Here is a 13,767-nt window from a genome sequence, read left to right on the forward strand (position 1 = left end):
CGTTGCTTAAAAATAAAGTCTAAGGGGCTTCCTGAAAAAAGTGCTTTTTCACTTTTAATGAGAGAACTTTGTCTGGGGTTGGTTGATCCTGGGTTATTGTATTTTAATCTTGAGTAGGAGGAAATAGGTTTCAAAACTAAACTCAGACAGAGGCATCTTTTCATTTGAGGTGTGATAACAGAAAGAGAACAGAGGGCATTTATTTGGTGCACTGTATTGTGAAAGATGTAGAGAAAGAATTAGGGTTTATTTTTCTTGCGTGTCTGTGCCATGTTATCCCTTTGGAAAACCAAAATGTCCCCATTGGTTTTCTTTCCATCTTCACAGTGCTGATAGTGCTCCCAGATTTCTACTCCTGAGTTTCTCTGGGGAATGAAAGTCAAATATAGAAACTTGTGTTGTTAACCGAGCGCAACTCTTCTTTCTAAATGCAAAACCATTTATTAAAGAATCCTGGCTGGATCGGTACCGGTTTTTCCGCAGAAATGTAGTGTTGGGTTTTCAGATCTGTAGAGGAAGGTTCCGTGAGTTTAAGCGTTTTGTGGAACCAGACTGCCACTAAAATACATAAACCAGTGTCTGATGTAGGAGAAAGGTGAGCTCACCAGGGCATTTCAGCAGAAACGCCTTTCTCAGGGTTACGTTTTGTTTCCTTGGGTACGGTCCCTTCCTGTCCATAACAAATCACATTGGAAAAGGGTTTAAAAAGATATTCTTGCTCAGTGTGATTGCTATAAATCTGTGTGATTTTGAGCAGCAGATGGGATATTCTGCTCTTTCCCCCCGGTGCGGGCGGTGCGAGCGCACGCAGGAGGGCTTCGCTCTGACCCAGCGGTGACAGACCCAGCGGCAGCGCAGCCCGTGTCCGTACGTTCCATCGAAGGAGGGTGTTGATCCTGACACGACTCCTCCGTCTGCGCCGCGGCTGACGCAGATGCTGCCCACGAACGCTGCCTGGGGGATCGCGTTTGATTTCTGAGCCCTTTGCGACGAGCTGGCCCCTCTGCCCGCGCGGTGCTGGAGCCAGCGCGGTTCTGCGGGGTTAGAGCCGGGGAGGGCATCGCTAACCTGGGATCGAGCTGTCTGTGAAATGGGAATAACTACATTGACTTTGTGAAACACATTTGGATCCTTGAGCAGAGAAGTGCTCTATAAAGGCAAAATTTGCTTATTATTATTTCCATTCCAACAGGACTTTCCTGTAAGCACTTGGCTTTCCATTGGGAATCCATTGAGCTGGCAGCCTCTCTGCACAAAGGAAAGTGCCATAGCCTGGAGACAGGAATGGAGATGGCGCAACCTCTGCTGTTTGGGGGGGGGTTTCTTCTTTTTTTCATGTAATTCTCTAGTGCTGGAAAAAATAGGAGCCAGAGCCTCAGCACATCTCTTGTATCAGAGGTTTTCCAGAACCTTGCTGCTGTTCTGTGAAAGCCAGGGTCATCTGAAGATTTTATGATAAAGTTTTGTAGTTCAGAAGTTAGAAAATGAAAGCCCGTTGGACCAATGCTTTAATTGATCTCGTACTCCGAGAGACCGAGCTTTCGTGGCAGTTTGCAAGGAAGAACATCAGCTTCACATGCTTAAAACCAAGTGTGGTGGTGGCTGCTCATTCGTTCAGCCGAATTCCGTGTGGCAATACGCACCCCTAGCCCGTAGGAAGATTGTGCCACATATAGCACTGAATTCAGCACGTGATTAGGAAATCCAGCTTGGCTGGTGGGACTTGGAGGGGAAGGTTATACTTTTTGGCTTGTAAGTATCTCAGTTTGCTCTTCTCATCACTGATCTTAACATTTCTCCGTAAGGAGGAAGAGCGCTCAGTTCATGCTATTCATTATCTTGTCGGGAAACAATGAGAATAATTTAAACTGGATATATTGTATACGGCTTTTTCTCTGTTTGCTGAGAGCAGGGCAACGTTTGCCTGCTCTGTTGAGGAGAATGAAAGTATTCTGAAGAATTTTGTTACCAGGGAGGGAGCTTCATGCTAGAAAAATAGTGATACAGAAATGAGGAGGAGTTGTAGGACTGAACTCTCTGGGAAAATAGTGTTCTTGGACAATGCTAGGTTGGCGTGGGCTCTGCCAGGGCCAGCAGCGTGAGTGTCGGTGGTCATCGTGGGGTTTCTAGGGTGTGCGGAGTAGATGTGGAAGTAAGAAACCAGGACTTGTAGCGCTGACTGATGAAAAGCGACTGTAGGATGGTATACGTAGTCCTTGGCCAAAGTGAGACCATTTCACACAGAGAGAAGATTGCGTGAGCTTTCCAGGGGCTCCCGAGTTGTGAAAGATTGCTAGGTTTTAGCCATTTTCCGTACTGGGCATCTGCCTCTGGCTGTGCTCTCTATTCTTATTTCAGGAAAAATTGTTCAATCATTTCTAAGAGCAAGATTAGGGGAAAAAATCCAGTTTTCCCCACATGTGAGGAGTTGTTGCTGCTGTTCTGGTAAGCAGCCTGCTGTGCCCATAGCCAAGAGAAGGGGCTTGGTGCACGATGAGAGCGGGTGTGCCTTTTTCTCAGGGTTGTATCTTCTGCTGCTCCAAGTAGCAAAAGAAAAAAAAAAAGGAAAAAAAGAGAGAAAAGCCCCAAGCCTGAGCAGCCTATAAGAATCCGAGAAGAAAAAAAGAGTTCAGACAAACTCAACAGAATCTGGTTTGAATTTGTTGGCTTTGATGTCGGTGCCCGTCCCACGCACGCCGCAGTCGGTCGCTGCGCCGGCTGGGTGAACATTAACCTGCCAGGTTCTCCTCTCCGGCTGCGGCTGAAGGGTCAGTCAGAGCCACCTTGACGGGGAGCAGAGACGCTGCCCCTGCTGCCCCGGGGAGACGGGCAGCGTCGACGGGAGAGCACGGAGAGCTGAAAGCCGAGAAGGAGGTTTGTGGTGGGGCAGGAGAGGGAGAAGGACTGGGACGGGGCGGCTGCGAGGACGTTTGAGAAGCAGAAACGAGAAGAGAAAGGAGGAAATTGTATGGGTAAGGCTAATTCTGGAATTTATGTGTGTTCGTTAGGTCGTGCGAGCTACGAGCTGGCTTTTGCCTGCCTGTAGCTAAAGGCGCTGTGAAGCTCAGAGAAGATGGGAACGGTGCTTCCAGCAGCCAGGATGAATTAGGGACAGGAGAAGGCGCCGTGCAGAGAGGGGTGGGGGGGAGAGGCGAACCCCGAGGCCGTTGCAGGGAGCAGCACCGTGGGCGCTGGGAGGGTCCAGGGTGAGGAAGGACCACATGCAGCGCGTGCTGCGGGGTGAGGCCGTGGGCGATGCCACAAAGAGCACCTGGTGGCAATGAACCCGCACAGCTCAAAAGGGGTTGTACTGGGGCATTCGCTAACGCTGCTGGAGGACTTGGACCCATTGTTGGGGGGAAGCAGCCCTTGAGAGCGATTGATCCTATCGGTGGAGGAGGGTGGGATTAGCTTGGAGGGAATAAACCACAGAGGTCACATGCGGAGCAAGGAGGACAAAGCAAAACATTTATTCACCAAGCAATATCCGTCCCAAGAGCTGAATGAATTAAGGGGTCTCGCTGGAAAAAGCAGCGGTGTGCAGTTCCAGCCTCCCAAAGCCCTGCGCTCCGGGGCCGCTAGACGTGCCCACAGCCTCGGGGTCGGCTTTGTGAAACTTTGAAGTGCTCAGTTTTGAAACTGTACCATTCTCTTTAACAGGTTTTTGTGTGTCATTTATAATTTATATTGCAGTAGCACCCAAAGTCTTTTCCAGACACTGAACACATCTGTAATTCTGGCTCTAAACAGCTTCCATTCTGGGGTTAAAAAAAAAAGAAAAATTGAGCAGTACTTCCCAAATAGAATTGCCCAAAGTTTCTGCGGATGTATTTTAACCATGGATGGTATGGAATCCTGTCTGATATTCCTGGCAGGATTACCACAGGTGTCGGGAATCGCTGGGGATGCTGTGCAGAAAGGGCACTGACAGCTCACGGTCTGCGCAGATGTAACAGCTATTAGAAATCTCCTCTGTGGTTTGCTTGCATGCAAGCTGAATAGAACCTCAGAACAGCGCTGCTGTGAATGGAAGCCATCAGCAGAATCGCTTAAGGCTGCAAAAGCCATTACTTATCCAGCAGCGGATGCAGGAGCGAGCGCCCCAGTGCAGGAACTTGTCCTGCTTTGCTGAGTTGCTGAGCAGTTATTAGATCAGTGTAGGTACATCCACAGCTAATGCAGGGCGAGAAAATGATTTGTCTCAATCGGTGTTGTTAGCTCAGCGTTTATCCTAATATCACCCAGCTGTATAAATAACATAAACTTTCTCTTTTTGTGCCTTTCAACGCTGCTACCATTTTTCCATGCACACAATTGGCTGGATCCCACGCTTTGATTAGAAGAGCTGTATTGCTGTACTTTTTACAATTACATTTTAATTGCAGCTCTAGAACCTATGCAAAATCATTTAATATAATGTTGTGAGCAAATAGCACAGATGATGCATTTAGTATTTGATTGCTGTTAGTTTACTGATTGATTACACATGCAGAGTCTCTGCTTTGACTGGTGAGTCAAAGACCATGTGCACGCAGGGATAAGGGGTTTATTTTTGCTATTGTAGATGGCTTAGGTTTCAAAAGAATTAGCTGAAAAAAGCAGGGAGTCTGGCGCACAGGAATATTCCCAGTTTGGTGGCTTAAAAATGAATTTATTGGTTAATAAAAGAAGGGACCCATCGATGTAAAATCTGAGAAGTAGAAGGTTTGACCTGGATTGGTTGCAGTTTGTGGGTTTGGATGAGCTGGGGGTATCTTGGAAGTGGAGACAGGATATGGGTTTTGCTCTTTCCTGCTGCCAGCGCAGGACGATTTGCACGGAGCAGCTCAGGTGAAGAGCAGGCGTCGCTCACAGAGGGCAATGGGGCTCTGTAAAAATAAACCAAATTTCTGTACTAAAAGGAGAGAGAAGAGAGAGGAGAGGAGTACATGCTGTAAAAACAACCAGGTTTTGTTTCAGTTTTTTAACAGAAGCTTCCACACAGTTATGGAAGGGACTGTGCGGCTATTTATTGCCTGAAGTTACTGGTCCATCTGTCTGCAGAGCCCGTCTCGCCTCGTAATTCCACCTTTCTGCTTTCTGTTGTTATTCCATATTTGCATGGGAATTCTTTCTGGCAGCCAAGTCACGGGCTTATCAGATACTGCGTAAATCCTCAGCAGTTGGTAACCGATCTGTGAAAAATTGTCAGTTTAGGGTTAAATATTGTGGAATAAATAGACCTGCTGAAAGGACCGAATCTAACAATTCGTGTTTGGGGAAATAATTACTGAGGAAAGACAGCCCACAACATTGTCTGTGTGTTAGAGAGAATGGTCAGAATATCTTTTAATTCAGCGTTTACCCGTGAGAATTACTCCCAGGAGGAACCTTGCAATAAAATCTGCTTGGTCTGTGAGAATAGAAAGAAATTGAATAAAAAGACTCCATTTCCACTTGTATTTATTCAGTCTGGGAAATTCAGTGGGCCGCAGCATTAGTATCAGCAGGGGATTCCTTGCTCCTAGCGTTAAATTACTGTCATAATCGCTCAATTATTTCTTCCTTGTACTGTTTAAAATAAAAATCCATCACATTCTATGTTTTTTTCTAACATTTATTAGGTTGAGTGTTTAGGAAAATCAATTATATTCAGTCAGGCATGAATTGATGAATGTTCTTGTAATAATTGTCAGTTGTTAAACTGAATGTACTTTCTCTTTTCACCCCTTTTCATTTCCTTCAGAGGGCAGAGGTGGCTCAGAGAGAGGCAGAGACCTTAAGGGAGCAGCTCTCGTCAGCTAACAAATCTCTCCAGCTGGCTACGCAGATCCAGAAGGCACCTGATGTGGTGAGAGAAAACATTTACTGACTCGTACAGGTTTCTGACATTCCTGCAGTACAGCACTCTCAATTTATGCGCACAGCTATAAAAATATCTGTTCGGGGTAATATTTTAACTGAAATGGAATTGTGGTCCTTTGAGACTGCGGTTTGGTTGAACTTTTGAGGGTGTTGGTGGCTGCAGAAGCAATGGGAAGGACAGGCACCTCTCTGCTCCACGGTGACGGTGATCCAGTCGCTCTCCGCGGCTGCCGGTCCAGGCAGACAGCAGCACCTCTCAGGAACATCAGAAGGAGCGTCAGCAGAGGGAAAATAGAGGCAGCAGTGCAGAATGACAAGGGGAGCCTCGGTGGCCATCAGCACACGCCTGCCTGGTGGGCACAGCAGAGGCGCGGAGCTCCAGAGCGAGGGGAGCAGCTCTGCCCGGCGCTGCCGGTGATGTTCTGAGTGCACAGGCTGCCAGAGGAACTGGAAATGCGTTCAACATCGCTCCAGTTTTCACTGAATATACCTATAACTGAGAATTACAGCTCAAAATCCAACAGAAGGAGCTTAGAAAATGGAGAAGGTGTCCTGTACCCCTGAAGGTTTGGTTGGTTGTGGCCTTCCCTGCGTGTTGCTGGGCTGCAGCTGGTCCTGGGGGAGCAGGTATTGCAGATGAGCGGGCAGATTATTTTGATTTTTTGATTGCCAAAGGAGAAATAAGAGTATCTAAATGTAAATACGCAATTAAGTGACATTTAGTCTACTTCTAAGCAGCAGATTTAACAAACAAAAGAAATCGTGCTCCTTATAGTGCTGTTTTGTTGCGAGCCGTATACGTGCCCGACGCTGATCTCACGGGAACACGTGGCTGCCTTTAAAATACGTTTGCAGGGAACGAGTAACAAACCGTAAGGCCCCCAGATCTGTCTGATTGTCTGTTAATATGAGGCAGCGTTTCCTCAGAGAAGTCAAAAGGGAGACAAGCAGGCTGCTAAACAGAAAATAAAGAAATAGAAAGCCTGAATATCACTTGTACCTCTGAATTACCTGCCTCTCCCAATCTTGTGTCCTAGTCTTATCGTTATTTTAACATCAGGTCTTTCTTGTATTTAATAGTACTTCTGCACTTCATTTATATTTAATATGACAACTACTGCAGGATGAAAATGATCATTATCTATCTTATTTCAGACTCTGTGTTCTAGTCTCAATAGGCACAAGCAGCAGATGATTATACAACTTGTGATGTTTCATGCAAGCAAATTAGAGGTTTTTTCAAGTTAAAAGTATAATTCAGTGTAATAGGAGAGCGTTGTTAACTGCCGTTTGTACAAGGAGCTTTCTGAGACACAATGGTGTGGAGGACCTGAGAGTCACGCTGAGGGTTTAGCAGATACGGGAAAGGTATTTTGCTGTGCCTGTATTTTCCAGAAGAGAGGGAATGGAGTATTTATCAATCTGCTGCGGTGTCATCTTGAACTGTAAGGAGAGTGCTTGGGTGACAGCATCAGTGACCTGAGGTTTCAGCTCCTTTGCTATAGAATCTTTGGTTTAATGCTCATCATCATTGTCTCTCCTGGTAAGTGGGTTCTTCCCCACGTCACTGGTGCTTTCTGAAGAACAGCCATTAACCTGAATAAGACATGGTTTAGGCTTTTCAATGGAACATGAGTTCATCATGGGGCTGCCTGGTGCTGCCCAGATCTGCACAAGGATTTCCTTATGCTCCTCATGGAAAAGATATTCAGAGCTCTCCAGTGCATTATAGCTGTTGGTCTCTTATGAACACCAAAGACGACAAAAGATGTGGTACAGTTAGTCCATATTATCTTCTCTGAATACATCTACCTTTTTCTTAACTTCTCTGTCCTCTCTCACTTCTTGTCCTAGTGGAAAGTCAGGCTGGCGAGGAATTTTCAGGCTTGAGGACAGAATTCGCAGCCATGGGAAACTGGAGGAGGAAAGATCCTGATTTAGGAAAGGGACTTGCTGAAAGTCGAGACCATAGGGAGAATGGCCTTGTCTTAGGGCTGTCACATCTGTCTCCATCCCCAGGGAGGAGAGGCTTTAGTTGCCAGCAATCATGTTATCAGCGAACCATTTCCATGCAAGGAGCAAGTTCGTTGGAAGTAGTAGTTTGGGGCAATTTTGACAATTTTGCCTGAACCACGCAGCGTGCATGCGGAGAGCCAAAGGCACAGGACTCCGCCGTGCCTGATTAAGAAATTCTGCTCCATTACTTCGAATATTTTATCTGATTAATATTTTGTAAGCACAGATTTTTCGTAGTTGTCAAAGCATTTGGACTATTAATAATGAATAGATCTAAATAGAATCCTTTGACTTCTGCGGCTGCATCTTTCCAGCATGCTTACAAAACAGGGAAATTATTCTCTCCGTTGTCCTTGTTTTACCAAAGAGCTGTCCCAGGGAGCAGAAAGCTTCAACTTCCAGATCCACGCTGTCAGTCACTGGAGTCCCAGATGTAGAAGCTGTTCTGTCTCTCATGCCACCCGATGCCATGCTTGGTCCTTACTGAACCACCCTGAATTCAAGCTTGTGGTCTTGTTTTATTTATGTGGTCTAACACATTTTTTCACATCAGGAGCAGGCCATCGAGGTGCTAACGAGGTCCAGCTTGGAAGTGGAGCTGGCTGCGAAGGAGCGGGAGATCGCCCAGCTGGTAGAAGATGTCCAGAGACTCCAGGGCAGCCTCACCAAGCTGCGGGAGAACTCCAGCAGCCAGATCTCGCAGCTGGAGCAGCAGCTGACGGCCAAGAACAGCACACTGAAAGTAAGCTGGGTTCTGTGTGCCGCAGCTCCCGCAGGGCATCACCGATGTGCCTTACTGGGGTTTACTGGTGGGAGCTTTCTGTGGTTCTGAGAGGCACCCTAAAACCTTCCTCAGGATGCTGTTGAATTCCTGTGATCGCAGTTTTGTTCAGTTTTAATTTACTTGTTCTCACTGTTCTGGAATGTGGTTTTGCAGAACACAGCTGCCTCTAGAGTCAAAACCACCAGCAAAACCCAACAGATATTCACCATGGAAATGTAGCGCAGTAGCTGAATGGAAAAGGTGCAGAAACGCCTTCTTGGGTTTTAAAATGTGTAATTCCCATTCCAGTGACGGGTATTGCAGATTTGGTGGGGATCTTTATTGCGCTGTGGTCTGTCTTTGCATTTACCTGCTACCCCCTCCAGTTCTCTCCTCTGGAGAACGAAGCGTATCATTTAAAGCATAAAACCAAGACACAGAGAGAAGGCTTTTTAGCCTTAATAACCATTTAAATATTTTTTTAACTGTATATTTGCTGCACAGTAATTCCCATTTATAATTAGCGGTCCGTCCTGTACTCATTTGCAGTAGAACTACACTAAAACCAGAAGAAGCAGCTGACAATTTTGTGAGTGACCCCCTCACCTTTGTTTCAGCGGCTTCGCTCTCTCTGTGCTGCAGCCCACTCAGTTCTGATCTATCCGCAAGCCTGAGAGATGTTTCCTGACATGTGTTATGAATCAGTTCCCTGTAACTCCTGTCTCTTTCATTGTTCTACCATCTAGAAGCTTCAGAGTGGAAACAAGATAAATATAGCTGTTCCGTGAAAGCTTTCATAGTTTTGCAGGTTTTATAGTCTGGGTGTTTTTTGAAAGCAGGAGGCTGATGTTGCCCACTTAGCCCTGACTGGCGTGGGTAGCTTCCCTCTATCAGAATGATTTAACGTTCTGTTGAAACTCTTACAGATCATGCTAATTCTGACCTTTTTTAGCAGTTACTGGTTTTGCTCTGGTGTAGCACAGTTCCTGTGGACAAAGCCCTGTCTGGGGTGAAAGCTGGAGTGTTGTTTTCAGTGCAATTCCTGCATGTTTAGGGACAGTCCTGCAGGATGTTTATGAACATTCAGTAGAGCCAAGGATACTCATTGGGTTCCTCCACTGGTGATGTCGGTCCCTGACGATCGCTCACCGTGTGGGCACCTCTTTGTGAGAGGGAAGGAGCTGGCCTGGTTTTTAGGGACACATTTCTCTGGCTACAGACGGTTTTTAACTTTTTCACAAAGCCTGGTAGAAAATATCTCAAGTCCTTGCACTTGATAGATTTTCCTGGAATAAAGCGTGTTCCTGAGGAGGACAGTATTAGTTTAGCCGTTAACTTCAAAGGGAACAGGATCACAGAAATGACAGAGCAAGGCTTTGATTTCCATTTCAGTAATCTCCTTCCATTTCTCAGAGCCTTGCCCAGCTAATGCCTGGTATTTCAGCTCCTGTTGATGGCACCTGATGCAGTGACTCCATTGAGAAAGTTTGAGTCATTTCAGCCCTCTTTAACCTTATTTGTTGCACTATAGAAATATTTCAAAAGACATACTTTTACCCCAGAACGCTGCGAGAACATCTCTGAGGTCTGTTGTACAAAGCACCTGGTCTCAGCAGTGATGTGTTGATCTCACATTTGATTACAGAGAAATTGCTTCTAAAAATGTTGGAGTTGTAATGGTTGCCTCCAAAACACAATCTCCGTGTCACAAATTAAAGCAATGTTCTCAGCCCATATCTTGGGGAAATTCTTTAATGCTCCGTGACTTAATGAAACAATACAGAAATACTTTCAAAATTATTGCTTCTTCATTTGATCTAATAATCAAAACATGTCCTCTAGTAATGGGACTTTTCTAACTATAATTATATTAACCCTTTGTTTGTTCTGTGTAGCTTCCCTGCTCCACAGTTAAAATGCAACAATCCTGGTTAGCAGAGAGAGACATCTAATAACCTCGGCTAATTAAATATGGGGGTTTAGTTGATTAGACTACAGCAAACAATCTGATGGGGTTCGTAAAATCTTTTAAGGCCCTTGATGCTGTTTTACCTGAGCCTTAAGTTAATAATTAAATGATGAGTTTATTCTTTTTAAAATAACATAGCAGAGCACCCACCCTGTCCGTGCTGTAAGGTGAGGTCGTTCGTACAGCAAATGCCAGGGGTCCCTGAACATCGAATACCTGCAGACACGTGTGCGGAGGTGCCCCCAGCCTGTTCTTCCTGCCCCCTGGCGCCCCGCGTTACTTGGGGGGAGGATGTTAGAATACCTTTTGTCTGAATTAACCAGGTTGCTATTTAGTGCAAGATATTACTTCCTCCAGATTGTCTCACAGCTTGAACCTTTGTTGTACCATGTTCTGTGCACTTTACAGGGTTCTTGGAGACAATTACCATACTAATACATTTTAAAAGAGTCGTTGACTGGGAAGATGCCAAGTGCCTCACTGCTCTGGTTATATACAGGCGTTGCCTTCTCGCTTGTTAGTTTATGTTGTTTAGTAAAATATACATTTAGCTGCAGATTTTCCATGGCAACAATCTCCGTATTAGGTACTTGGGAATGATGGATGTATGTGTTTTTATACAATTCAGAGTAAAATATTGCTGGTTGCTGTACTGCTGTAACAGCGCACAAGTACCTGGGACTCCAAAATAGCTTCCTTCTGTCAACATCTTTTCTTTTTGTTTTTTTAAACTGCGTTTTGTACCTAAAATTGCCAGAAATCCTTATGGAGTGTAGCATGTACCTATACAGGCATAGAAGATAGCTTTAAAACAGGAATCATTATTTCTTGGGTATTTTATATCCCCTTCTGCAAAAAGGCTTTTTTCTTAGCATGGCCTTGCAGAATTAACTAAGGTATTAATCGAGGATATTGTTTGATTTAAATGAATTCCGGTACCAGAACAAGCCATTGAGGCTGCCCCAGGTCAGGTAGACCAGAGCGAAAAGACCTGCTGGGTCTCAATGCTTCATCTCTTGTGTGGAATCTTGTTGGTTACTGCAGCAAGCGATGCTTGTACAACACCTCGGTTCGGCTCTTCTGTTTGGAAAAGTCTGACAGCCTAAGGCATCCAGTCAATGACAGCTTCTTCAGTCTTTCACGTAGATGAGGTGATCAAGAACTGTCCTGGTAAGAACGTGGTGTGTGCCAAGTCATCCTGCTCCTTCACTCCATTTATCAGTTCCGTAAAAATTCCAGCTGCCCAATTTTCAATTCTTTCTTCCCCAAAGTCTTGATTGAATGCGGCAGTGACATTTCAGACAGCTAGGTTGGGGCTTACAGAGTTCTGTAATGCTTGGCACTCTGTAAACAAAGGAAGAGCCAGGTATAATTGTGTTTACGTTGAATTGGTTATAGTTTGTTTTCTAATCTATGCAAATCAGGTATGAGCCGTTAACCCTCACTTGTTCGTTGCTGTATGTATGGGATAATGTGAAGATTATTTTGAAAGCTTGCAGAAAAAAAAACCTAAATAATTAAATCCGTATTCTTTCTTTTAAAGCAACTGGAAGAAAAACTGAAAGGCCAGGCTGATTATGAAGAGGTTAAGAAAGAATTAAAGTAAGTGTTAAATGCTTACATGATTTTTTCACAAATTGTAGTTTAACAGTGCTTGTTAAATGAAGCCACAAATCTGTGTTCTTGGAGCAATAAAGAATTCAGTCAAAACCACAAAGACGGGGAAATGGGGAGTATTGGCAGGCGCTGCATCCAAAGCCAGTGCAAGCGCCGTATCCCAGAGGGCTCCGTGCTGCAGCAGAGCATCCCAGCAGCAAACAATGCAAGAGAAGGCACTAAAACTGTCATCCACCAAGGGTAAAATATTCGAAAATCTGTGGTATTTTAGGTGGGCCACTCTTTCAAAATCCCCAGCCAGCAGCTGAATGTGATGTAGACCGAGAATTGAATGCAGGGCCCTTGGCTATAACACCTTTTCCCTGCCTTTGCCAGCACTGTTCAGCACTGACCCTGTTAATGCTGTGCTTGTTGCTCTGTATATTTTTGCTAATATATTGTGGTTTCAAACTAAAGCCACAAACAGCCTCTTCCTATTTCAAGGGGTTTTTTTTAGGAGACTTAAAAGAGCCTCATTTTAAACTCTAACAAGGTAACCTGTCAGGCTCAGAAGGGAAGTTTTTTGACTGGCAATATGTTTAGTGTCAAGGATTAAATTACTGCAAGGAGCTCCATCTCTGCTTTCATCACTCTGGCATTTTTGCATGTATTTTAAGAAGACTGAAAAAATATTCCCTTGTTTAATGAGGTATTTTGGATGGGGCTGGTAGTCACGGGCTTTTATTCACCCATCCCTGGAGAACACGGAAAGCAGGTTTGGTTTTGCCAGCCCCGTGGCTGCCCCGGTGCGATTACACCCCGGCCAGGCCGGCTGCGGTTCTGGTTCTCTGCTGGCTGCGGCACGGGAAGAGTTGCAGTCAAGTGGAAGGAGTTGTCCATTGCTTTGGTCCTTATGCCTGGATATTAACCGGTCTCAAAAAGCCTTCATCCTTTTGGTGATACAGGTAGGTATGTCTGTGTTCCCTCCTGAGTTAAGGAAAGGCAGCTGCAGATTCCAGCTGGTTTATGCCCTCGTCTGCAATGTAGTGAATGGGAATTAAGCCACAACCTTCTAATTTGCTACATGAATTCCTAAAACATGAATCTACCAAAAAAGTAAATGCATTTTAAATCCTACCTGGTTTAATGCCTTTACTTTAGATGTAAAACTCATTTAGATCCCTGTATTCCTGGCGGTAATGACAGTTTTTGTTTGGTTGGTTTTTCTCTTTGTTATAACACTGACTTAGCTGAGGGCAGGGGTGGGAGACAGGGGAGCAGCCCAGGAGAGACCACAGCACAGGGCTTTTCCCTTCTGCCTGTTGCTGTATTTCAAGACGAGCCTGCAGTGAGAGGGATGGGAGAATCTCCTGGAAGTAGCCCGTGTTGGGTGCCAGTAAATTAAATCTCCTGACTGCTACAGTTTTTATATCCCCTAAGTTGCGTTTATCATTTTTTATCTGGGCAGGTGACTTCAGAAGGACAGCAGCTGGGTTGTAGGTGGCCTGAGGTTCCCTACCTCGTCCTGCTGGGTGGTGCGGGTGGTTAAGACCCTCTGTGAAACACTGCAGTGCTGCTT

General features: G+C 45.3%; 1 protein-coding gene across 7 annotated transcripts in view; it reads left to right on the forward strand.

The window, feature by feature from the left end:
* The window catches only part of CUX1 (cut like homeobox 1), a 231,844-nt gene that overhangs the window by 148,251 nt on the left and 69,826 nt on the right, over positions 1–13,767 (forward strand). For all 7 annotated transcript variants that reach the window (XM_069873844.1, XM_069873838.1, XM_069873839.1 and 4 more), the window contains exons 10-12: positions 5,726–5,830; positions 8,414–8,602; positions 12,136–12,194. In XM_069873844.1, coding sequence (XP_069729945.1) covers positions 5,726–5,830; positions 8,414–8,602; positions 12,136–12,194 — 353 coding nt within the window. The remainder of the gene's footprint in view (positions 1–5,725; positions 5,831–8,413; positions 8,603–12,135; positions 12,195–13,767) is intronic.

Source organism: Phaenicophaeus curvirostris, chromosome 21, assembly GCF_032191515.1.
Source record: "Phaenicophaeus curvirostris isolate KB17595 chromosome 21, BPBGC_Pcur_1.0, whole genome shotgun sequence".
Taxonomy (NCBI): domain Eukaryota; kingdom Metazoa; phylum Chordata; class Aves; order Cuculiformes; family Cuculidae; genus Phaenicophaeus; species Phaenicophaeus curvirostris.